Genomic DNA, 25090 nt, shown 5'->3' with positions numbered 1-25090 from the left:
CTTTCCTGTAGTGATTTTCATTGTGAGAAACCCATCGCTGACTTTTGAACTCCGAATTAGTAATTCGGTTTGTTGGTGGAATACCATCGATTCCCCAGGACCAGGTACATGCTGGGGCTTTTCAACTCAGAACTCATCAAGTAGATTCCAATTCGAGGTACAACCTATATGTGACTCGGCTGGGTGGATAAATATACTTTGAATAATTGTTTAAACAAAGTAAGAAACTGAGCGAGTAAGTGTCAGTATTTTCGGAAGCACTGAAACAGGTAGAAAGAGTTGATTGATTCTAGTAATAGAAGTGGAGGAGATGTCCTTGTTATATACAAGTAAAAGTGAGTCATATTTGCCACATGTAGCGTATACCCCAATCCCCCTGATTTCGGCATCGCCGAAACTCAACAGTAGGACTTGACAACAAATCAACTATGCCGCTATAACTATGAGATATGGAAAATCTAGAAGCATGTACTTATTTCGATCAACATACATGATATGAGGCGAGAATGTGCAAAGAGTTAATACTGCGATGCAGTCAGATGATAGAGAATATCTTCATTTCTAGGAAATTGATAATTAGCGGGTAGTCGAGACGGGTTGATAATGCTTGTGGTTATCGATGATATATCTGCCAATGTTCTTGCTGACGATCGAATCCTTTTTCTTGCTTGTTGTGGAGTGAATCTTTCGCCGATCGCAGATCAAACCTTCCTCTCCGACTTTTCGGTGATGTAGTGTAGTTGAGATCCTTCTCTGTTCCAGAGGCGCTCTCACGTCTTGCTTGTGATTACCGATGGTATATTCCCAGCATTATTGCTGATGATAGTGTCCTGCACCTTGTTTGTGGTATGTTGGACCACCAGGACCTGGCACTTCGGCTTTCAATCCCATCTCTCTGACACCCTCCATCTCTCTAAAGAAGCTTCAAGCTCGTCTCCTCGCCCGTCATTATTGGTCAGGCTACACGAGCCGTAGCGAGCGACCCCCCGGAAAGCTGCTCACAGAATACCCCGAATCTCTCACCATCCACCTTGAGCGATGCCCAAGAGTTGATCAAAGCCATCATGGATATGAAGTTACCCTCTAGTCTTACCCTGAAGTGCGCCCGCTCTCCTGAGGATTCTTTAGAGGAGATTGTGACTACTGAGCAGTCCAACAATAACACTTAGTAGGATTTTGATGCGAAGGATTTTGAATTGGGCTCGGGAAAGTCTGCCAGATTGCAAATATGGGACATTTCTCATTCCTCTGGGTTCCAATCACTTTTGAGTAATCGGGTCTATCAAGGACTCGTAATATGTAGTGAATATAACAATCCACTACCATTACAGTTCAAGAATGCGGTGCGTGCAACACATGCTTTGGCAGATTGTGAGAAAGCAGACACCGCTTCCTCAGACCCACTCCTCGTAGCCAAATGCAGTAGTGTCTGGCCCTTGGAGTCTGCTCCGGCAACGAGAAGCTCCTCAACTGCGCCCTTGTGTCCCTCCTTCGAGGCCTAACATATCGCCGTCTGGTGGTACATATCCTCTTGTAATACCGACGCCCCATGATGCCTGGAATATATTAGCCGATTGATATGCGATGATCATCTGAACACTCACCTCCTAGAGAATGGGCAACAAAAATAATCTTCCTTCCTTGCTGTGTCACAATTAGCTGGTACCAGCCAATGGAAGCATTTACCAAGAACTTACACAGTCTACCCTTTCTACTTTCAGTGCATGGAGCAAGTTCCTCACATGTGCTGTGATGTTGCTCTGGTTTGTGGCTCCCTTGAAGAACTGTGTAACCATGGAATCATATCCCCAAGTCAAGATTCTCGATTCCACGCAATCCTGAGGAAGGTAATCTTGCGGCCAGAAAACACTGCGCCCCTCGGTCAAACTATTGCCTTCACCTTGCGGACTAGACTGGCTTGTATCTCCTTGTGGCCTTGTACTAGATCTGAGTCTCCGGTGAAACAATCTTTTAATCCCTCGTTCTTAATTGTTGCTTGTGGACTCCTTGCCTATGGGGCTTGCTGGTGAGGAACCGCACTTTTCCTGTGGAGCCGGTATACAATACCTCGTCGAAACTGGGGTGACCACACCTGGCAAAGACAATTTTGGCGCGGTACCTTTACATCGAGCTGCTGGCTATGGACTAGTAGACGCAGTTGAGATGTTGTTAAAATTTGGAGCGGATGTCAATTCGAGGATGAATGAGGGTAGCACTCCATTACATATTGCCTACGCAGGAGGCTATGAAAATACCGTGGGAAGAATACTGTTAGATAATGGTGTGTGCATCGGGGCGCGGCAAGCCCAAGAGTCCCCACTCTAGATGCAACAGAGATCAGTGGGGACAAAACTCCCTGGAGCGCATTCTAACAGTAAAAGTATTGTATTGTTTCTATAACAGCCCTCGAAACTTAACAGGCTTCAAAATACAAAACCTATTACTGGCGCAGAATTGCACTCTGAATTTTCGAATCTAAAAATAAAGCAATAAGCGGGATAATCTGCAAGCCTTCCTACTATGGCGAGTGCAAGGCGGATTACAGGCGCTTAAAGATTGCTCGACATGGCTCGTGGGATTCCTTCCCAGAGCCACGGCGGCAACTGGACAATAAGGAGCTGCGCCAAGGATTTATTTGATTTTTCTTCGCGTGGCCTCCTGACCCAGAGCGACTCCTGTTTCAGCTGGCCCCCACTGCGATTCTAGTGTCCGTCGCACCCCATTTCTCCGCATCCTCTTTAGAAGCTGCTTAATCCTTAATCCCTTCCATGCACAAGATATCATAGTCACTCATTGTACTGTGTCTTCTCTAGCGCTCGAATTAGCACGCATCGGGTCCCGGCTGCCCGTTGTCAAGATGCCCGGTAAGAAAGATGGCATAGAAATCGAGATCAAGAGTGCAGACTCGTCGTCTCAATCATCTTTTGAATCGTTTGAGAACATTCTGAATTTCCGGGATGTGGGGAAGACTATCAATGACTTCCTTGGCAAGAAGTACGTCTGGCTTGGTACCTCGTGTCTTTCTTCCAGAAATGTTGGTGTTGATGTTGGTCTTGATCTAATCCATGTTCAGATATGTGGCCGAGGGGAAAATATTTCGTTCCGCGCGTCCCGGTAACTTATCGCCCGATATGATGTCGAGGTTGTAACATACTGATTCTCGTAGACGATGCGACAATATCAGACCGGAAGCAATTGCATGAGGAATTTGGTATCAAGACTATTGTCGACCTACGTACATCGTAAGTTGCATATATGCCCTGTCATTAATGTTTATCGCTAACCTGAGTAGCACCGAACACGCTAATCGAAAAAAGAAACGCTTAATAGAGTCCAAATCAACAATAGAAGAGCCATCCCAGCTGCAGGGCATGAACCATGTTTTTATCAACATCAATGGCCGGCGCTTCGAGCGCAGTCTCCTCTGGCAGCTATCCTTCTGGAATTTCATGTAATTTCCCCCTTACCCATTACACTTACTCATTCGGCTTATCATTGAACTCTTCCAGAAAGCTTATCGTACTAATGCTCTTCGGTTATCGTATGGAAGCAATTCGCATCATTGGCAGCCAGGTCATGCAACCCCGCGGGCTCATCGGCCTAGGTTTCGATACCATTGACCACTGCGGTTCTGAAATTGCAGAAGTACATTCCCCCCCCCAGGCTTTATACCCCATGGGCCGGCCATTTTACCTTCCCCCTTAAATTAGACCATGTATTCCAAGCCGGACTAAGTTACCGCTTTCATAGACTCTAAGTGCTTTTGCCAACCCGAAAAACCACCCCATCCTTGTCCATTGCACCCAAGGCAAAGACCGTACCGGCCTCATTGTCGCCATCATTCTTCTCCTGCTCCAAGTACCCATTGCGGCCATCTCGCACGACTACATCCTGAGCGAAGAAGAACTGCTTCCCGAGCATGAGAGCCGGATGGTGGAAATTAAGTCTATTGGCCTGTCCGAAGATTTTGCCGGTTGTCCGCCGCGCTGGATAGAGGCAATGGCAAACTATTTGACGAATAATTACGGGGGTGTTAGGGAGTATTGCAGACGTATTGGTTTTAAGGATGTAGATGAGGAGAAGTTGATCGAGTTGTTCAGGGGACCTGGTGTGTGTCCATTAACACCAGGCGAGCTTAGTTGGAAGTGGAACGCATAATGGCGGTAATGAGATCTTTGTGTGAATAAGGTTGGGATCGGCTCTTTCTGGGATGAACCTTCCAAATTAGATATATGGGCTTGTAGCGCAGGAGTTTAGGGAATAGATGGCCTCTCAGCAAGACTAAGGCCACTACAGCTATAACCCCAAACCCGCTATTTTGATTACAAAAGACCGTTTAGAAGGAAATATAGTGGAACTTATGTGGAACAGGGCGACAATAGAAAATTTCCCTCTAATTGCTCGAAAGCGGGCCAGAAAATGTCATACGAGTCATCTTTTTCCTCACACACAGCGCGAAACTCTAATCCGTTTGATGCTAAGGCATCCAAGTAGGCTTGAACGACGGGACGTCCATGAGTTCTAGCAATATCTCCAGGCGAGAGCGAAAGCCCTCTCAGATATATTGGTATAAAGAATGTCGTAGGGGAAGTTCGGGCATGAGGATCAGCCCCCAGCTTAATAAGTAGCCGCATGATATCTAACTGCTTGGAGTCAATTGCTAGATGTAGAAGCGTCCAGTTGCGTACATCAACGGCCGCGAGAAGGGATGGCTGGTGTTTGACAAGTTCCTTGAAAGTCGACATATTGCCAAACTTAACCGCACAGAAAATCGGCGTCCACCTTAGGTTCGTTGTTCGAAGACTTAGGGATGCCTTTCTCGAGATCAGTGACTTGATGTTAGAATATGGGAGTTATGGGAGTTCCCCTGGCCGGCTGGTCAAGCCACTTAGGCACCCCACTTGGCACTTCTCCACCACAARGGAGAAATGAGATATGTGTACCCGCGATGAGCCGAATACACGGATATCATCGCATCCCATACTAATTAGTATGGCACATGATGAYGGAGGCCCTGGGAAGCCATTCGGATACCATCGGTATTATTTCCTTGAGTCACCTGATTGATCACCTGACCCCATACATTCATTTGCCTATATATGTGAAGCTTTCACCCCATAGTATTAGGCTCCTTAATCAATTCAATTACCCCATTCCATGACCCATTCTGACCAATCAAATACCTGTATTAAGTGTACCAATTTGGATCCTATTAATCAACACTTGATGTGCTCTGCATTTCCAAACGCAGCTGCACGATGCATGATAGTCCACCCGTCTCGGTCTTGAGCGTTGAAGTCATCGAAACATGCCGCTGAAAATAATTCCAGAAACTCTCCACACGGACCGCTGTGGCATGGTTGTGCTCCAAATAGACTGAATAATGGCGTCCATCCCCTCGCACTGATATGATGGACATCCGCGCCATTTTCCAATAGCCATCGCGCAACAGCGTACTGACGATGTGCCAATGCCCAATCTAGCGGATCTCTGATTTAAATTAGACACAAATAATATATGGGGTTTGATCTTCATACGTTTGAGAGCGACCGAAGGTTTTCCTGGTGTCGGCACCTTTACTGACTAGAAATGACAGAACATCTAGAGAACCACCAGCGATTGCATACTAGCTAGGTGTTAACAGATTTAGATCTTAGGTTCGATCATGCTTGGACATACAGAGAGAGGCGAAAAGTTGTCAGGTGTGATATCGTTCACGCTTGCCTTTCGCTCATTTAGAAGATTTCATACAACTGATGTGTTCCCTGACTGAGAGGCAACCATAATAATAGAGTCCGCTGGGATGACATTCTTGAGTACTACACCTGTTCCAATTGCGGAAATTTCGAAAGAGAAGAGAGATTGCCGCTTTAATCTCATCTCAAAGCAGACAGCCTTGAGGCAGAAAAGCGCATGAAGCCTCAATGAAACCCCATATGATTGGTGGCAAGAGCCCTCGGAACAAGATATGGATCCATTCACTCTTGCAACATATGGCAATTCCCAGTCTGGTCCGAAAACGCTTCGAGCCCAGGAGAAGCGAGCCAGTGCCCCACTTTTGGACATGAGTGTGTTAAGTTGATAAGTCTGCAGCCTAAGGGCCTCCTTCGCTGCATTGAATTCATCTTCGAAGAGACTTGAGTATCGACTGAAAACGTGTGAGCCGATAATATTTAATTTACTAGTGTTCTGATCTGTTGAGCAGGAGCAAAGTGGTTTGAAGAAGTTCTTCGTGACGGTGGAGCCGTAATTCCCAAGCTTTAACTTTCGATGCATCACAGACTGCCCATCTAATACGAGCAGAGCATCCAAGTTTTGAGGTCTTTATCTTTAGGAAAGAAAATATTTCGGCGAATATGACTCGGGTTGAGTCCAAAGACCGTTTGAGGTGGTCAAGTTCAATTGAATCAAGATCAAGGGCGTTTTGCTCAGTAGAAACTATCTTTTGCACCTGGCGAAGCAAAAGCAGGTGGCTTGTCAACCCCTCCAGTCGATGTCGAAGATCTTGAATTTCTGCTGGGGCATTTTCGTAGGATTGCGTGAGGCTCTTGATTAGTTTGAATGTCTTTATGACCACGTCAATAAGTGTGATCACTAAAGCTGCACCGCTGACTGGATCCATAGACAAAAAGATTGATGGAGGCTCTTGTCGATAGGCAGCATTCGCACTAGCTGAACTCGTCTCAAAAGAAAATTATATAGATTCCACCATATAAAGACACATTTTAGGATAGCATCGGTCTGCTAAAAGAAAATTGGAGCCAGCCTAATCATTATGAGGCACCAGGATCTTATTGGAATCCCAGGCGGCTGCGAAACAACTGTGTTTTCGTATCCATCGGATTTCTTTTTGGCAGACCTTGGGAATCACTACCACGCATATTGAATGTACGGAGTCCACCCAACCAACCACAAGGGGTCAAGATCGGGGAGATGGAACAAATTCTTAAGAGGATTGGTAGCCTCCGGTTGGTGGTCTTTCCTCCCCCACGACATGGATACCACAACAACCCATATGATCAACAAATATTCGCGATGCGTATGCTAAACAAATGGATTCACCAGCACAAGCGTCGGCCATTTGCAATGGGATATCGAAGGGCCGATGGAACTGGCCATTGCGTTGTAGCAAATCATGTTCGTGGAGATGGCCGAAGCTTGAGGGACTATAGGTTTATGTGCTATCAAAATGAAACAAAGGGGAAAGATATGTCAACGGAAGTAGGAGGTAGTTTCATTGTTTTTGCGATTTTTCAAGATCGCAATAGTCCTCCGTTTGACGTGCAGATGGACTTCTTTTACGAGGCGTCTGTTGAGGGCGTTGTCAACCATGTTCAGCTTTACGATGAGACCAAGCATTCACCACCAAGTAGCTATTAGTATTCGTACTGAATTAATCGATGTTTAAATAAAGGATTGTCATCTATAGGTAAATGTTAATATATTAAGACTAAATTAAGGCACAGAAAACAAGGCAGTTAACCCGTCTCCTGGTGCTTCTGTCGAATTTGCCTCGGAGCCTCGTTGCCCGTTTTCGTCTCAAGCCACAGCTGTACTGCAAGAATACTTGATTTAGGGTTGTATTTCGGGGACCCGGGGTTCACTGTAACCTTGTCAGTGCCCGATATCACCCAATCCTGGACATCCTTACTCCAATCATCAAGAGTGCCAACTTCGAGCTCCTTGTACAGGTCGTGGCTTTTCGTCCCCCAAAGCTGGCAGCTTTATACTTGCCAGCATTATAACTGGACTTACCCCAGAAATAATCATCCCGTTCCTCGAACAATTGGAAGACACTTTTCCATGTCCTGGCCTCGGGGAGCGGCTCGGACCGCGGACTTTAGTGTGCAAGGTTCAAAAATCCTACAGGCTGATGTGTGGTGATTACGCTATGACTATGAAAATTATTGCCCTCCACCTACGTAATAGTACATAATGAAACCCCATTGACAGAGTGGCCTCCATTCGGTTTTATTCCACATATCTCTGTCAATTTTGAAGTCTGGTTTCATACTAATTGCAACAGGCATGAGAGGCTCTATGTTCTATACATTATAATGGGATTATGGCAGGCGGAGAGCCTCTTATAGATTACAAATATCCAGAGGTATCGTCCTGCACTTCGCATCTAATTAACTAAGGACACTTACGTGCAGACTTGCAGTCGGTTCTATTAATCCTATTTTCAGCTCTAGGTTCCAGGCCGCCAGATCCAGATTTTGAGAATTCGATAATGGTTGCAAATTGATCTAAATATAGAACTATCAGCACACCAAGCCTTACCATTGGCAATGAGAGGAGCCGCGCGTGTATCGGCACCTAAATACCTATCAAAGCGAGCACTGGCTAGGCCAGAACTTGACAAATGCTAGCGCTCCATACCATAAACAGGGTCTCGATCTGTTACCGGTTTGACCATCTCCGTCTGCGGCATTTTACCATAGCCAAGCAAGGACCATAAAATGGGGTTTAACCGGAGTGGTTAAGGGAAAATTGATGTGTGGATTGTCTCACGTTGAACACTCCAGTCCAATGATCCTTTTCTGTGTGTCCGGAGCTTTATGTGATGCTACCTCTTCTGCCGTCAGGTCTTACTTGGTTCTCGAGTACCTAGGCAGGAGGCATTCCACGGCTCCATCCGTTTATTTTAGCCAACCACAAAACTCAGATCAAACGGCTTTTTTTTTGTAAGACCACGCCTGGCCAGGAAGGAACCACTGGACAAATCGGCCTTTAAAAAGGAAGGCCGGACCCCGCTGTCGTGCAACCTCATCTACCCTACCAAGACATAGAGTCCGATGACGCACTCCAAAAGCCATTCTGAAGCCCTCTGGTTATAGATGCATCGTCTGTACTATCAGGGTCAAGCGGATGCCCGTCTAGTATCTGGTCAAGCTAACCAGCTTGAATTGTTGAGATATGGGTTTACCGTATGCTGCCACATTTATCTATAAAGAGAGCAATCCCCCCGAGAAACTTTATCAAACTATCAACATCTACATTCTACGAACTATTTACCTCCTCCTGTCGTTGACCAAATTACTCTGTTATCTACTATCATTATGAGGTGCAATATGTTCAGTGCTTGCAAGATCGGCCTTTTCGCGCTCAGCACTTTAGAACTCAGCGCCAGTGCCCTTGCACATCCTCCTGTGAAGCGCTCAGTGCCAGTCTTGATGGGACTGGCTGGGCCCTTTGGTGCAATTGCATCCACGACCCTTACCAGCACCGGTGACACTCTCATCACTGGCAACTGTGGAACCTGCCCTGGCACTGCCGTCGTTGGTTTCCCTCCCGGAGAGTGTACTGGAATAACATCTCCTGCGGGGACTGCAGCCTGCGATGCCGAGGCAGCTTGTCTCACAGCGTACAATAACGCGAAGGGTCTGGTAGCCACTCAAGCTCTACCGTCATCAGATCTTGGAGGATTGACGCTTGGTCCGGGCGTGTACACTTTCCCCTCCTCAGCCGCCACTCTCTCAACCATCCTCACATTGAATGGCGCGACCAACCCCACCGGTCAATTCATCTTCCAAATCGCTACCACTTTCGCAACCTCTGCAAATGCCAGTGTGATACTTCAGAATGGCGCACAGGCGTGCAACGTCTACTTCCAAGTGGGCTCATCAGCAACCATCTTGGCGGCTACAAAGCTGCAAGGAAACGTCTTGGCTTATACTTCTATATCAGTCGCCGAGGCAGCAAGCAATCGTGGCACACTCTGCGCACTTAACGGCGCAGTTACATTGATCGACAACGCGCTCACAGCTCTAACTACATGTTCCACCTAGGCTTGGACTGAATCGTGAGCTCGTTATGTCGTGCGGAGAGTATGGTGTGTGGGCTAGGGCCACTATGATGGAACTACAGCTACAGAGGGTTTACATGTACAAGCGATGTTGGAAGGTTGTGGCTGGTAGGATGTATAAAATTGGTGCTGTGGAGTGGTCTTATGAAGCAATTTTTGGGACTTAATCCATTGTATCTCGTCAGTTTGATATTTAGCTATTCAGAACTCAGGTTTTCAGCGTTCCGTTCAGTTTAGTACATGTGAGATTTTCGGCACTAGTTCTAGCGACGGTGAATTGTATCTGAACGTGGCATTAATCCTCCGTATCTATAAAACCAGCTACTAGATTACTGTTAAATCCAGTTGAAAGAGTGATTGATTAAGTCAAGTATAAGGGAGGCTACCCCTTAAATTCTTAATCAATACAAGTGTCAAGGTATAACCTAGATTAATCTAACAATTATTTACAAGTTTTTACATCTCTAGTCTTAGTTACTAGAGCAAATCGTAGGTGCTTCTACCCTTTAGAGTCTAGCTATACTATTAATTACAATTTCTTTAACTTAGTAACTCATTTTTATAATTTTCTCCTCATCATACTATAACCGTGTTTTAGGAAACTATTAGATCTGCACTTTAAGAAGATACTAAGAAAATTTTAGTTAATATTTAGAGCGAAGCTTTAGTACAGACAACAAGCTATAATAAAAAAGATATAAATTTAAAAAAGCATCGACAAGTTTATTAACTTCTTTTTATCCGCGTTTTTGTAGCGATTAAAAAACGCCTTTTACAAATTATCACATAAATCCTCCCAGTATTTAAGGGCCCCCTTGCAGTTCTGACTTGGGCCTTCTTGAATAATTTAAAAAAAAGCGAGGCTACGTACACCTTTCTTTTGTATGATGGTCTTACAGTCATGTCACTCTGCTGTAGGATCGACAACAACGTGATTGAGGGAACTAGATCGGATACCATTACGACATCTAGGAAGGATTAAAGAGGTGGCTGCGTTCCACGCCAATAGACATAAGCAGGATTTATATTTAGACAGCATGAACCTACATACATAATTCGTAAGCTATAATCGATTCGCGAGGGGGACAAAAGAGGATCCCCTAAGCATGATCCAGCTAACTCGTCAGCATGCTCAAGACTCTGCCTTCGACTCAAGTTATAGCAGAGAGGGGTAAGCATGGCCTCATCGACGACATATCTCAACATTCGAAACATCAACACTATAATATATTTGTATTCCGCCTGTAGTCGTAATTTAGGATAGGCTCTAGCCGATTTATCTTAAATAACACTATATTTGCCGTCGATTACGGATATGTCACAAGGAACCGAGAGAAGAGTAGCACGCCTGCGAACGTCAAGGCCCAAAGTTCGAGGAGGATGCGATAGTATGGACTCCCCATTCTCCCATACCCCACTATATTGGAGGAACCAGATCGCGTCGTATAAGCTTTGAGGTGAATATAGCTATATAACCTTAGACTGTAAGGGGCCAGAGTGAGATGCGACGAGACTCGACCCTTCTGCACCAACTGCCTCAGAAGTGGCCGCATATGCAGCTACGACAATGTCGTGCATGGGCCAGCAGAGCTTCCAACGTGTAGGTTTAGGTCGGGCTTGGTGCAGTGTGAGCGTTGCACGAAAGAGTTCTATTTTACGCTCTTTGGACTCGATTGTCCGAATTGTGGATTTGTTAATATCAATTCTGCGTATGGGGGGGTCATATCTGTCGGAACTGAACCTGGATAGTCGCAAGCTGTGGTGCAAGTGTCCCCAATTGGAAATGAACTATCAAGCCTGGGCACGATGGAAGAAAGTCATGAGAGCAGTGTTACTTCGGGCCCGGGGAGCCTTCCAAGACAACATTCACTACAATCCAGAGGCAGTGACAGACGGCCCTTCTGCCATATTATGATATGCATGGGACTCGTGACTTTCCTTAGCAGCTTCGTCTTAGCATTCCGGTGGTCCTTTACTTGAAACGAATGTGTCACACGGGTTTACTATGGCTGCTTATATAGTAGCAATCAGAGGGCTGCCTCTGACTTCCATGCAAATGCGGCATAACCATAGATGTAACTGTTGGAAGAACAGGGGGTATATAAGGCCTAGTGAGCAAGAGAGTATGTCCGGAGACTGAAACGGAAGCACCGAAAAACGAATTGGGGCTGACTTTCGTGGTAGGCTTTCGTGGCAGACTCACATATAAATCTACCGACTTCGGTTCGGACAAGTTCGGGAGTCAGTATCGCCGCTCTAATCAAGCACTAGTCACGGCCAACTCACCCTCCGACTCCTTTCGTACTGCGAACTAGCCTATAGGCTGTGACAGGTTGATTTCAGTGACAAACGTTCTTTCCAGCCCGGCAGAGACATTGTTTCGAAGGACATCAATAAGTGGATCGTGACCGAAGCAAAGTCCCACCACAAGTCTTCGGAACCCGATCCGGAAGAGATTTAGTCTCGTTTAAGGCCTTGTTTACCTAGATACAGGTTTCGGAAGGCTGCCGAGGCAGTTTGACGACTGTCCGTATCGACGTTCGGGTTTGAAGGATCGCAACCGTATTTTTGAATTCACTCAAGGCTCCACGTCGCAGCCGTGGGGTCAAGGATTCGGCAAACCTAACCTCAACCGGATTCTGAACATGGTTCATTCGAAGATGTTCGGTGGTGAAATAATCAGCAGTTGCGGGAACCTGGTGGGCATTCTTGGACAGCCAATTGTCAATCAATAGTTTCCTCAGTTCCCCAGAAGAAGAGCCAGGGATTCTCAGGAAAGTTTTCTCGGAATCCACGGTGCTTGGAGGTGGAGTTTCGTTCCTTGCATGATCTCGAAAACCAAAAAAACATGGCATCTTGTTGTTGGATCTCATCTTCGTCTCGTTGGTTTGCTCTCTTCAGGCTTCTGCTGGCCAATCAAGTCGGTGTGATGGGGTTTTCTATATTCAGATACTTAAGTACCGAGTCCGTAGATCCTTTTAATTGTGCATTGATAGTAGATCTTCGTATAGAGTTTTGATAGCACGGCCATTGTGTTTTCCTGACGTCTGTTCTGAAACGGAGAACCTGGACCCTCCAGCCAGCCCACCATGGTTGTATTAGGCTTAGCGGGAAAGCGAGCTACCCCGCTACGGAGTACCTAGGTACAATCAATTTGTGTACGCCATAGAAATTTCAAACACCATCTTCGCAGGTTATAACTACAATCTAAGAATTCGGCTCGACTTACTACGATGGCCACCTCAACCCAGCCTACCGGCTCCTCGATACCGGCCTTCAAAACCGCATTCCTAGAATCCTGCCTCTCCGCCAACGTCCTTACCTTCGGTACCTTCACCCTCAAATCCGGTCGAAGTACGTGCCCTGATTCCCACTCTATATCTACGATTACTGATAATCATAACCCCGCAGAATCGCCTTACTTCTTCAACGCCGGCTCCTTCCACACCTCCGCCCTCCTCTCCGCGATCTCCACTGCCTACGCCCACACAATCATCTCCTTCCTCGCGTCCAATCCTTCTATCCCAAAACCGGACATCCTCTTCGGGTAAGAGTTCTCGAGCCTTTGTTTTCTCGTTGGCGGAGTCGTAAGACACGCATTTTTAGGGGTAGCAACAAATGCTACCCCTAGGACATTTGCGCATAACCTAAACAATTGCTACCTTGGAGAGGTTGCTGACTGCAAAACTTGCAGTCCGGCTTATAAAGGGATCCCAATCGCTTGCTCAACATTACTCGAACTCTACCGTCTTGACCCGGAAACATGGTCGCCCGTCTCCTACAGCTTCAACCGCAAAGAGGCCAAAGATCATGGTGAAGGCGGAAATATCGTAGGTGCCGGGTTAAAAGGGAAAAATGTGCTAGTTATAGACGATGTGATCACGGCGGGCACCGCTATGAGGGAGACAATAAACCTGGTCGCTAAGGAGGGGGGCAAGGTGGTGGGGCTCGTAGTTGCGCTGGATCGGGTAGAGAAAATGCCCGGGCCAAGAGAAAAGGAGGAGGGGGTTGATGATGGAGAGCCGAGAATGAGCGCTATAGGGCAGATCAGGTCGGAATTTGGTGTGCCAACGGCGAGTATCGTCACGTTGGACGATCTGATCGCGGTGTTAAAGGGCAAAGGGGATGAGAATGATCTAAAGAGGCTGGAGGAGTATAGGAGGAGATATCTGGCTAGCGATTGAAGATCAAAAACAGATTGACTGCTACCACAAGAAATACAAGAAAGATTCGACCGTACAGCTGCTACTCCGTAAAAGTTCAGCTAATAGCGTTGAAACAGTAAGATCAAATTATAGAACGCGATGTACTCGATAAGCGACCCAAATGACGACGGACAAAGAAATAGCAACGGGAGTGTCTTGGGGGTTGGTAATCAGAGCAAACCCAATGTGGTTCCCAGAACCTCGTAATAATATAGCATGGAGTTAACAAAACTTCCGACGCCGTTACCACCGAGGAGTTCCTCCGCCCTGCAATTTAGGTAGAGAGTGTGCGTACCACTGTTTGTCAGCAATCAATTACTAATACTGTGGAGTAGCGGTCTGAGATAAAACAAAACTTCGCACTTCGCACTTCGCACTTCGCACTTCGCATTCGTTTATTATTATGAGGCTTCCTTCGCGCAGCGTGAGAATAATGAGGATTTTAGGTTCTCAGTAGCAATAAAGTCCGGTAAGTCGGTGCTTACGGGACGACGCAAGTCATGAGCCTGATACATTGCAAAATCCCCGGACTGCTGCTTACGAGCCAAGGTCGAACAAGCTTTTGGGCCTGTCCCGCATCGCGCACCAAGCGGTTTTCTCCGTTGCTGTTGTACGAAGTGAAGTACGAAGTAGGTAGGTCTATAGGTACTGTATAAGTGAGTGTTCAGATTTTGCTTTTGATACCCAATCGGCGGAGTCTATCCACCGGAGGGAACGCTCTAGCCCGTTTCCAACAGGATTAAATCGGCTCGGGTCCTAGTAGTTGACGGCGCTGCTTGCGTGCGAGTCCGAGATTCTGATTCTAGCAAGGCTAGGGGGTTTGAAAGTCATGCTCATCTTGCATGTAAAGAGTCATAGATCAAAGCTGAAATGTTAAGCTTAAGGAGGGTCAAAGCAGCGGGTCAGTGTTGATATACGGAGTACGTAGCACAATGACTCCATTGATGATACTGAGTCACTGATGGCTTTCAGAGTTCACAAACCTACTCCGTACGAGGTGCCCGAGACTAGGTATCGTATAGCCTCCGTAGTAATAGTCTACCCCGTAGTACGGAGTACATACATGTACCTAGCACCGTAGGTTTTCTAGAAAGCTAATAGTAATATTACTCGAGGAAGAGGAAGAGGACCCTGCTACTTTGTCCTTTCGGATTTGTAATTGGCGTACGTACATGTACATGTAGCAATTCTACTACGTACGAAGTACTTGCAATCGGCGCTGAAAGCCACAACAAAAGCCACTAACTCCGGGGCCCTCGAAAACACTTTCGTACTTCGTAACTGGCAGATGTTAGGTTCCGAGTTCCGACCCTTGGTGCTTCATGGCCCCTAGTCGCCACCAGGTAGGACGCCAAACCAGGCAATATGCCCATTGCTTCGTAGCTACTAGCAAGTGCTGCTGTTCTGGCGGATGCCCTCTCCCTTCTCGGGCATCCATGTCCATAAGGTATCCATGAGCGGCGGCACGGAGCTCTGATTGCCCCGCCGGGCTGGGGTAGTCATTAATATAATATTTATACATACCAGCAGCCTCCCCGCTGGTAGCGTACGTCGATGGATCGCTTCACCTCCGTGCTCCTTCGCTGCAGTCCATAGCATGGCCCATTCTGCGCCAGAGAAGGCCTCTGCGCCCCCAGATCCTGCTGCTGGAGTGGTTGAAAATGCCGCTCCCAGTGGCGACCATGCGGTTGCTATCGATAATGATGAGAAGGGCTACGTAGAGACCACTGCCGACCAAGACCCATCGCGCCTCGGCAAATCTGACGCTGGTGTTGCTGATAACGAGGAGAAGGCGAGCGAACATGCTATCCAACCGACCAAGAGCTACGCGACCAATACCAGTGGTGTGACGAGGACAGACTCTCACGTAGACCGGCCTGTTGAACCTAAGCCATGGTACAAGCAGCTCAATCCTCTGAGGTGGGGCGGGATACCGCCAGTGCCACAGCAAAGGACTATGTCGAGAGAATACACCGCGGGTTTTTTCAGTCTCGTATACTTTCAATGGGTAGCGCCTCTCATGGTCGTATGTCTTCCACTTTATTTGTCATGCTATGAAACCTATGCTAATGTCAGTAGGTTGGCTACAAACGGCCACTCGAACTAAAGGATATATGGACTGTCAATCCTAATCGGACGGCGGAACGCATGACCTTAAAACTGCAGGCCTCGTTCAAGAAAAGAGTGGCTAGGGGAGATAAATACCCCTTGTTGTGGTCATTGCACGAAACCTTCCAGCTCGAGTTCTGGATCGGTGGCATTTGCCAATTCTTCGCCAATATATTCATGGTTGTTTCGCCCTTTACCCTCCGGTATCTTATCCAGTTTGCGACAGAGGCATATATTGCTCAGCGGAATGGAGACCCAGCACCACCAATCGGACGTGGGATTGGGATTGTGCTCGGAATCACATTCATGCAGATGTGCCAAAGTCTCGGGACTAATCATTTCATCTATCGAGGCATGATGATCGGAGGACAATCAAGAGCAGTGCTCATCTCGGTGATTTTTGAGAAGGCGATGAGCATCTCGGGACGAGCCAAGGCTGGGGGACGAGAAATCGACGAAGGCGACGAGCCTGAGAAAGCCAACAGAGGCGGAGTCGAACAGAAGAAGAAATCCAAGAAAACCAAGAAGGGTGAACCACCAGTGGGTGCGGATGCGGGCCGCGGTATAGCTGGTGATGGGACAGGATGGGCAAACGGCAGGGTCGTCAACTTGATGTCTGTCGATACCTATCGTGTCGATCTCGCATCTGGCTTATTTCACATGATTTGGACTGCCCCCATTGCTTGCATTGTCACACTGGTGCTACTGGTAATCAACCTTACGTATAGCGCTCTGGCTGGCTTTGCATTGCTTGTCATCGGATTACCTCTCCTTACAGAAGCCGTCAAGTCCTTATTTGTACGACGAAGAGCGATCAACAAGGTGACTGATCAGCGGGTCAGCTTGACGCAGGAGATCTTGCAAGCAGTGAGGTTTGTCAAGTTCTTTGGCTGGGAGAGCGCTTTTCTCAAACGACTTGGCGACATTCGAGATCAAGAAATTTCGGCCATTCAGGTTCTGCTGGCCATTAGGAATGCGATCAACGCCGTTTCAATGTCTCTACCCATCTTCGCGTCGATGCTTGCATTTGTTACCTACTCCCTTACCAACCACGACTTAAACCCGGCGCATGTTTTCTCATCTCTTGCCCTATTCAATTCGCTTCGAATGCCGCTCAACTTACTCCCTTTGGTAATTGGGCAGGTAACTGATGCTTGGTCGTCTGTTCAGCGCATTCAAGAATATCTCCTTTGCGAAGAACAAGACGATGAGGCCAAGATTGATATGGATGCGAAGAACGCTGTAGATGTCGAACACGCCGATTTTACCTGGGAGCGAACTGCTACGCAAGATCCAGATGCTGCGCCTATGGTAGGGAAGAAGCCGACCAAGGAAGAGGTCAAGGCCGAGAAGGCCGAAAAACGTGCGATGAAAGATAAGAATTCTCAAGACGCTGTACCGTCGGGCGACAGTACACCAGACGATGCAAGCACTCTTACCGACGCAAGGGAGCCGTTCAAGCTACAAAATTTGAACTTTTCAATCGGCCGTAACGAGCTTGTAGCCGTGATAGGCGGTGTCGGAAGCGGTAAGAGCTCTCTCCTCGCCGCACTCGCTGGTGACATGCGGAAATCGAAGGGGGATATGGTGCTCGGCGCTAGTCGAGCCTTTTGCCCGCAATACGCGTGGATTCAGAATGCAACTGTCCGGGAAAATATTATCTTCGGGAAAGAAATGGACAAAGACTGGTACAAGCAAGTAATCGATGCTTGCGCACTACAGCCGGATCTTGATATGCTTCCTCAAGGGGATGCTACTGAAATTGGGGAACGTGGTATTACCGTATCAGGAGGGCAAAAGCAACGACTCAATATTGCCCGCGCGATTTACTTCGATGCTGATTTTATCCTCATGGATGATCCGTTATCCGCAGTCGATGCTCACGTCGGCCGGCACATCTTCGACAGTGCGATCCTTGGTTTGTTGAAGAATAAGTCTAGGGTATTGGCAACCCATCAGCTCTGGGTCCTGAGCCGCTGTGACCGAATCATCTGGATGGAGGAAGGTAGGATTTATGCTGTCGATACCTTCGACAACCTCATGAAGAATCACCCCGGCTTCCAGCTCTTGATGGAAACCACCGCTGTCGAGGAGAAGCAAGAGGCCCAAGAGGATGACAGTGAAGATGAAATCGAAGAAGAGAAGAAGACGGTCAAGAAGAAGCGTGGTGGCGTTCCGTTAATGCAAGCTGAAGAGCGGGCTGTTAAGAGCGTACCTTGGTCTGTATACGTTGACTATATACGTGCTTCTGGTAGCGTTTTCAACGCGGCCATCGTGGTCATGTTCTTGTTACTCGCCCAAGGCGCCAATATTGCAACCAGTCTGTGGCTATCATGGTGGACATCAAACAGTATGTTTTTATACTCTCCCGTCCTTTTATCCACGAACTAACAACCGGGTTAGAATTCGGGTATTCTAAAGGAGTCTATATTGGCGTGTACGGCGCTCTAGGTGGAATCCAAGCGGTTCTCCTTTTCGCATTCTCCATATCTCTCACAATGTTCGGAACAATTGCAAGCAAGACGATGCTTAATAGAGCCATTACTCGAGCGCTTCGAGCCCCGATGTCTTTCTTCGATACGACACCTCTTGGTAGAATTACCAACCGTTTTTCCCGCGATGTCGACGTCATGGACAACAACTTGACTGATGCCATCAGGATGTATTTCTTGACTCTAGCGATGATTTTATCGGTCTTCGGTCTGATCATTGCATACTTCCATTATTTCACCATCGCCCTTGTGCCTCTATTCTTCTTATTCGTCTTCTCGGCTGGCTACTATAGGGCGTCAGCTCGCGAGATGAAACGATTCGAAGCGGTTCTTCGCTCCCACGTTTTTGCGAAATTTAGCGAAGGTCTTTCCGGCACCGCTTGTATCCGCGCATATGGACTCAAGGATCGATTTGTTAAGAATATTCGAGACTCCATCGACGATATGAATAGTGCGTACTTCCTTACATTCGCTAATCAGCGTTGGCTGTCGACGAGATTAGATATCATTGGTAATTTGCTGGTTTTCGTGACTGGTATATTAGTGGTAACCTCTCGGTTTTCGGTCTCTCCGTCAATTGCGGGTCTTGTTTTGAGTTATATCCTATCCATCGTTCAGATGATTCAATTTACAGTCAGGCAGTTGGCAGAGGTTGAGAATGGTATGAATGCAACCGAGCGCATTCATTATTACGGCACACAGCTTGAAGAGGAAGCACCCCTCCATACTGTGGAAGTGCGGAAGTCATGGCCAGAACGTGGGGAAATTATTTTCGACAATGTGCAAATGCGCTACAGAGAAGGCCTTCCACTTGTCCTCTCAGGCTTGGATATGCACGTCACAGGGGGAGAACGTATCGGCGTTGTCGGCCGTACAGGAGCTGGAAAGTCCAGTATTATGTCGACGCTTTTTAGACTTGTCGAACTCTCCGGGGGTTCCATCACTATCGATGGCCTGGATATCAGCACGATTGGGCTTCAGGATCTCCGGTCTCGACTGGCTATCATTCCACAGGATCCAACACTATTTAAAGGCACCATCCGAAGTAACCTTGATCCGTTCAGTGAGCACACTGATCTTGAACTATGGTCTGCTCTTCGGCAATCGGATCTTGTTTCCGAAGACGCGAGCCTTGATGACAAGTCGCCCGGCCGTATCCATCTCGACGGCATCGTTGAAGATGATGGCCTGAACTTCTCACTTGGGCAGCGGCAACTCATGGCTCTCGCTCGTGCGCTTGTCCGCGGCTCACAAATCATCATATGCGACGAGGCCACATCCAGTGTTGACATGGAAACCGACGAAAAGATCCAACGCACAATCGCAACCGGATTCAAGGGCAAGACACTCCTTTGTATTGCGCATAGGTTGAAGACGATCATCAATTATGATCGCATTTGCGTCATGGAGCAGGGACGCATTGCCGAGTTAGACACCCCGTTCGCCCTGTATGAACGAGGTGGCATCTTTAGAAGTATGTGCGATCGTGGAGGCATCCGGAAGGAGGATTTCACAGATTATAATCAAGATATCTAGTTTGAATATGTGGCGGTCATGTCTACACTACGTGGGCAAATAGCATTATACGGTGTTTGTTGGAGTTTGGCGGAGGAAATTTAGGAGGCATAAAGATTTAATGTTCTCGGGATAAAAAGCTGCCCTTGAGATATAGTTAGACTACTTTATTAGTGTCTATGTTTTAATATACAAAATTGACTACTTACAATATCAGTCATAGTTTGGGTTTATATTTTCTTAATAAGTTTATTATCTTCGGGTTTGATGTCAAAAGGCTGCGTTGATATATTATCATCCTTCATAATAATCCCTTGCCATGCTTCCTTAGGGATTAATTTATATTTTATACAATCTTTTGTACAGGTCTTATACTCAGCTAATACTGTGGCTTGTTGACTTTTACTTTGGCCAAGAACCTTTATAAATGCACGTGAAATCTTATCGCCGAACCCAACGGAGCAAACCTAGACATAAACTTATTACACCCCACCAAATCTCAAACAGATTATCTCCAACTCCCATCCACGACAGTCATGCCTGTGAGTCGCAAGGTTTTCCAAAACCAAACCCGGAAATAGTGCTAACTCTCTTCCTCTCAGTTAATAATTCTCACCGGCTACCCCACGTCTGGGAAAACGCATCGTGCCCGCCAAATCCACACATACATCAAAGAGCGCATATCCTCTCTCCCTGAGAGCCACCCCGCGTCCACGCAGCGCGTGCACCTCGTATCCGACCACACACTGTCGATCCCCCGGGAAGTCTACAATCTAGAGTCGAAAGATCAACACGAGCGGTCTAACAATGCTTCGGAAAAAGATGCGCGTGCGACGATCTACGGGGCTGTCAAGCGGCTGCTAAGCAATAGGGATATTGTGATCCTAGATGGGGCGAATTATATCAAAGGATGGCGGTACCAGCTTTATTGCGAGGCTAAGGCCGTTAGGACAACGCATTGTGTGGTTCATGTTGGGACGCCGGTGTCGCAGGCGAGGGGCGTTAATGATGAGAGGTTGGCAGCGGCCAAGACGGCTTCTTCAAGTGGTGAGGATGATACGCGGAGTGAGGAGGAATTGCCATATGAGAGTGGGTGCTGGGAGAATTTGGTATTTAGGTATGAGGAGCCGAATGCGATGGCCAGGTGGGATAGTCCATTATTTACGGTTCTGTGGGATGATCCAACCCCGCCTTGCGATGCCATCTGGGACGAGCTTGTTGGGTCCGATGCCGAGGGCGGGAAGAAGGTCGTGAAGCCGAACCAGGCGACTGTTTTGAAGGCGCCTAGTAGTGAGGATTATCTCTATGAGTTGGATCGGAGTACGCAGGGGATTCTGAATAAGATTCTGGAGTGGGCGAAAGATCACCCAGGAGAAGGTGGCGGAGAAGTTGGCGTGGGAGAGGGTGGTGGCGAGGAGTTGATTGTTGAATTGCCTGCTAATCCGGTGGGCTTGCCGGCCCTGCAGCGGATTAGGAGGCAATTCATAAGTCTTAACAGGACAAATGCTGTGCCTGTGAAGCGGATCAGTGAGAGCTTTGTGGTATATCTGAATGATTCATTTGAGACTTTATAGGAGGAAATGGGATGTAAAAGCTATTATTCGGAGTTCCTGATTGCGAATTGATACCCCCGGCTTGATACTATAGGCGTTGATAGATATATCTAAATAAAAATGGAAGATATTCAGCTACTTCAACCCCTGATCCATTTCACAACATCCTCGCCCCATTTTTCTCCCGCGGGCTCTCCAGCCATGAGACCACATGGGGGACTAATATGATTATGCCCAGCAATAACCCCAGATTCAATCCCTTCTCCCCATGTCTTTTTCCAGAGTTCCACGAATTGGTCAGACCCCCGTGGAATCTGTTCAGGTTCCCATTCCCCAACCAGCGTTAGGATCTTCGGCACGGCAACGTCCTCCCTCGACTCACCCCTTTGGCCCATTTCCTTGAGCAGCACGTAAGGACAGTGTTTCCCAGCGTCTGCCACGGTGCCAAAATAACCCGCCAGCATTTCTGCATTCTCATCCACCGATTGCCCAAAATGAAACGGGGCAGATAGCTCAATCGCACCTTTCAGGGTAATCCCCGCATCGCCTCCAATGTAGGATTTCCTCTGCTCCAAATACTGCGACTCAAACAGGAACGTGGAAATGTGCACTCCTCCAGCTGAGTTGCCCATGATAAAAACATCTCTCTTGCCTCCTTCTCCAGCAAATGTTTTGGCGACCCATTTGAGTACCAAGGATACATCGTCCCCACCGGAGGGGAACACGGCGTCGTGACCCTTTGAAGCAACATTTACGAGTCGATAATCTGGGATGATAGTCGTGACTCCGTGGGAGGCAAAGAATGTGCCTAGATTGTGATATAATAACCCATCGTCGATAGTTTGAGTGATCTTCTCGCCGGTCGTAAAGCCCCCGCCATAGAAGAATACGAGGATGGGAGTTGTGGTTTTTGAGGAATCCGAAGCTAGGTAGACATCCAGCGCCTGGCGGGGATGAGAACCGTAGGACTCGGTTTTTGGGGGAATTGCGAGAATCCTCTCTTTGTTTGCGACGAGGAGGGGGCTGTAGATTTTGAAGGTTGGGCCGAGGACAGAAAAAATAGATGGACCAACTTTTTCTTGGAGGGTGCGGATTTGGTCCATGGTTGGAGGTTTACTGAGGTCTAATGTCTTTGAGAATTAGAGAGATTTGGTTGTATATTTGATGATTGGTTATCTGCCGTGAAGTTCTGTTAGAAGATGTGCCTTTATCGAGTTGTAAAGGGGGATAACCTACGTGATACAACTGTCCAGCTTCTTTTAGCCTGGAGTAGAATGCTAGTAAATAGTCGCCGTTAAAGGGAATGTTGGAGTGCCTTATTTAAGTTCATTATTGAATAGGTAAGGTAGGTAAACTGCTGAGGGGTTCAGAGTTGCGGTCCTGGTGTATGGGGCGCCCACCCCACATGCGGGGCTTTTCGGTCCCCGAGTCTAAGTATTGATGATAAAGTCTTACCAATCCAATGCCCAGATTTGAAGAAAAAAAATGCTGCTTTATGAAATGCTTGAGGGGCTTGCGAGTATTCTAGCGCCACTAGCAACGAGCATGCTTTTAGAATGTTGGGGGCATTTTGTAAAATAGATACATAGCATATGGTACCTTTTTATATGCACGGCCCGCGCCGTGCTTGTGAGCTATATCCACAGTAGCCGGCCTACGAGATGTTTCGGCACGATACACGGCAATCAAGGTTAGGACATACCCACTTCAGCTTCAGCATATAAAGAATAGGAATCAAGCAGGTACCTTCGAACCCCCAAAGGAGTAAGCTACTTCCATATTAACCCATATCCCAAAGATCCAAGGATCGGCAATTTTGCACCGCGACATGTCGCCTATTGAATGCGTATAACTCCTCTGGGGAAACTACAAGGTAGCCCAAGTAAAGCCTTACCTGTCTATGCTGGCGAATTATGGATAATTCCCACCTCCAATTCAATAATGAGGCTTTTGGTAGTAGGAAAGGAAACAAACAATGCGTTTCCCGACATGGGCACAGGGAGAACATTCGCCCACCTTATTGGCTTCCACTGCCACAAAGGAGGCTACGATGCATCTTTCTGGCTTGAAGGCAAGCTCAATGTCTGGACTAATGACCCCGCGCGCTCATTATATCCCGGTGATTTTGCCAGTGTACCACCTGATATCGCAAGCATTCGTCCTATCCCAAGGCCATGTTTGATTGAGTATTTGGTGCAGCGAGCTGGGAGTGGAGATGAAAGCAGGGAACGATCCACCAATATCAAATCGATTCATAATCACACAGGGTTTATCGGTCTGATAATTCTAGGCGGCTGGGACGGATGCTTCCGCTTTATCAGCGAGTCATATTTTGAGCCTCCCTTGCCTACCGCAGACCATCGAAGTCCCGTTCAAAGTTTTGATTCCTCGGCTTGTGACAGCCACCAGGAAATTTGATATGGTTCCCGTCCCCGACCAAGCTCCCTTCGAACTCCAACTTTGGGGCGGGGGCGAGTATATATTGCCTGCGAATTGCGTGGAAAGCGGGCATTCCCTACAGGACGGAAGCGGCGAGAAGTGGATTGGTGGGGGCACGGCGATAAGACCCATGGCAACGGTAAAGGAGACCAATGGCAGGTTTGGTATCTACCCGTTGGAAGGAAGTAAGCTGCATGGGGGAAAGTTTCTTACAGAAAAGTTGGAATGTAACGAGAGGCACATGCGGTGCCCGTAGAGGGGGGTTGGCATTATGGTGATAGAGCCAAATCCGTCCCAAGCCATAGGGGGGTAAGAGGGTGGAGATGTGGAGATGGCATTCCTAGAGAAATTGATACCATAGCGGGCATCTAGAAGCACCATCGATCGCCAGGCGCGGACACAAAATCGACTTCCGCATTCCGGCATTTTCAATATCCTGGTCCGTACCTGGGCACCTAGGTACTTGTATAGAACAGTTGATCGTGTCTCTCGTACATAGCACTCGCCGCCACTTGGCTCGCACGGCTTGATAATTGTTGCTATGCGCCGTAGAATAAACTCGAAGGATATCACTATTGCTATTGCCTTTCTGCCATGTCAACATGTGTTTGCATCTTTGTGGTTTGCTGCATCAAGCAGTCTCGTTGAAATCTGATCGTCGGTATTAGCGTGCCTCGCCATATGCTGTTTTCGGCCATTCTAGAGTGCGGTCTAGAAGAATGAAGTTGCAAGAAGCAGTTGTTGTCGCATGAGATCGTCTCATTAAGAAGCCGGGACTGTCTCTCCCCAAGCGCAAGCGAGCAGCTAGTTACGTCATGGCCACAACAATCCTCCGAATGTGGTTCGTGCCGAGCAGGGGTTCATACGTATTGCAGCCTTACATGTTAGGCTTGATTATTTGCGCTTCTGCGTTCCATTATCACCACAAGCAAGGCACTCGATATGGCATTCGTACGATACTACCAAATC

General features: G+C 47.5%; 9 protein-coding genes across 9 annotated transcripts; 6 read left to right on the top strand and 3 right to left on the bottom strand.

Annotated features, from left to right (window-relative positions):
* Positions 1–2857: 2857 nt before the first annotated feature.
* On the top strand, positions 2858–4158 carry BP5553_01288 (Uncharacterized protein; the record flags this gene model as incomplete). Its single annotated transcript, XM_032009911.1, has 6 exons — positions 2858–2994; positions 3074–3114; positions 3167–3242; positions 3293–3451; positions 3510–3645; positions 3751–4158. The coding sequence occupies 6 exons, from the start codon at positions 2858–2860 to the stop codon at positions 4156–4158; spliced, it is 957 nt and encodes a 318-aa protein (XP_031873965.1).
* Positions 4159–4358: 200 nt separating this feature from the next.
* BP5553_01287 (uncharacterized protein) lies at positions 4359–4745 on the bottom strand (the record flags this gene model as incomplete). Its single annotated transcript, XM_032009910.1, has 1 exon — positions 4359–4745. One exon carries the CDS (start codon positions 4743–4745, stop codon positions 4359–4361), a length of 387 nt encoding a protein of 128 aa, XP_031873964.1.
* A 471-nt stretch (positions 4746–5216) lies between these two features.
* BP5553_01286 (uncharacterized protein) lies at positions 5217–6622 on the bottom strand (the record flags this gene model as incomplete). The annotated part of the gene is made up of 5 exons (XM_032009909.1): positions 5217–5490; positions 5538–5626; positions 5680–5724; positions 5752–6148; positions 6183–6622. 5 exons carry the CDS (start codon positions 6620–6622, stop codon positions 5217–5219), a joined length of 1245 nt encoding a protein of 414 aa, XP_031873963.1.
* Positions 6623–9074: 2452 nt separating this feature from the next.
* Positions 9075–9791, top strand: BP5553_01285 (Uncharacterized protein; the record flags this gene model as incomplete). Its single annotated transcript, XM_032009908.1, has 1 exon — positions 9075–9791. One exon carries the CDS (start codon positions 9075–9077, stop codon positions 9789–9791), a length of 717 nt encoding a protein of 238 aa, XP_031873962.1.
* Positions 9792–13041: 3250 nt separating this feature from the next.
* BP5553_01284 (Uncharacterized protein) lies at positions 13042–13992 on the top strand (the record flags this gene model as incomplete). The annotated part of the gene is made up of 3 exons (XM_032009907.1): positions 13042–13162; positions 13220–13355; positions 13503–13992. The coding sequence occupies 3 exons, from the start codon at positions 13042–13044 to the stop codon at positions 13990–13992; spliced, it is 747 nt and encodes a 248-aa protein (XP_031873961.1).
* A 1618-nt stretch (positions 13993–15610) lies between these two features.
* Positions 15611–20150, top strand: BP5553_01283 (p-loop containing nucleoside triphosphate hydrolase; the record flags this gene model as incomplete). The annotated part of the gene is made up of 3 exons (XM_032009906.1): positions 15611–16039; positions 16093–18472; positions 18526–20150. 3 exons carry the CDS (start codon positions 15611–15613, stop codon positions 20148–20150), a joined length of 4434 nt encoding a protein of 1477 aa, XP_031873960.1.
* Positions 20151–20665: 515 nt separating this feature from the next.
* Positions 20666–21703, top strand: BP5553_01282 (Chromatin associated protein KTI12; the record flags this gene model as incomplete). The annotated part of the gene is made up of 2 exons (XM_032009905.1): positions 20666–20671; positions 20732–21703. 2 exons carry the CDS (start codon positions 20666–20668, stop codon positions 21701–21703), a joined length of 978 nt encoding a protein of 325 aa, XP_031873959.1.
* Positions 21704–21822: 119 nt separating this feature from the next.
* Positions 21823–22785, bottom strand: BP5553_01281 (uncharacterized protein; the record flags this gene model as incomplete). Its single annotated transcript, XM_032009904.1, has 1 exon — positions 21823–22785. The coding sequence occupies one exon, from the start codon at positions 22783–22785 to the stop codon at positions 21823–21825; it is 963 nt and encodes a 320-aa protein (XP_031873958.1).
* An 886-nt stretch (positions 22786–23671) lies between these two features.
* Positions 23672–24100, top strand: BP5553_01280 (uncharacterized protein; the record flags this gene model as incomplete). The annotated part of the gene is made up of 1 exon (XM_032009903.1): positions 23672–24100. One exon carries the CDS (start codon positions 23672–23674, stop codon positions 24098–24100), a length of 429 nt encoding a protein of 142 aa, XP_031873957.1.
* Between the last annotated feature and the right edge of the window lie 990 nt (positions 24101–25090).

Source organism: Venustampulla echinocandica (genome assembly GCF_003357145.1).
Source record: "Venustampulla echinocandica strain BP 5553 chromosome Unknown scaffold_0, whole genome shotgun sequence".
NCBI classification, from domain to species: domain Eukaryota; kingdom Fungi; phylum Ascomycota; class Leotiomycetes; order Helotiales; family Pleuroascaceae; genus Venustampulla; species Venustampulla echinocandica.
The sequence above is the reverse complement of the archived record's forward strand: the minus strand, read 5'-3'. Positions and strand labels throughout refer to the sequence as shown.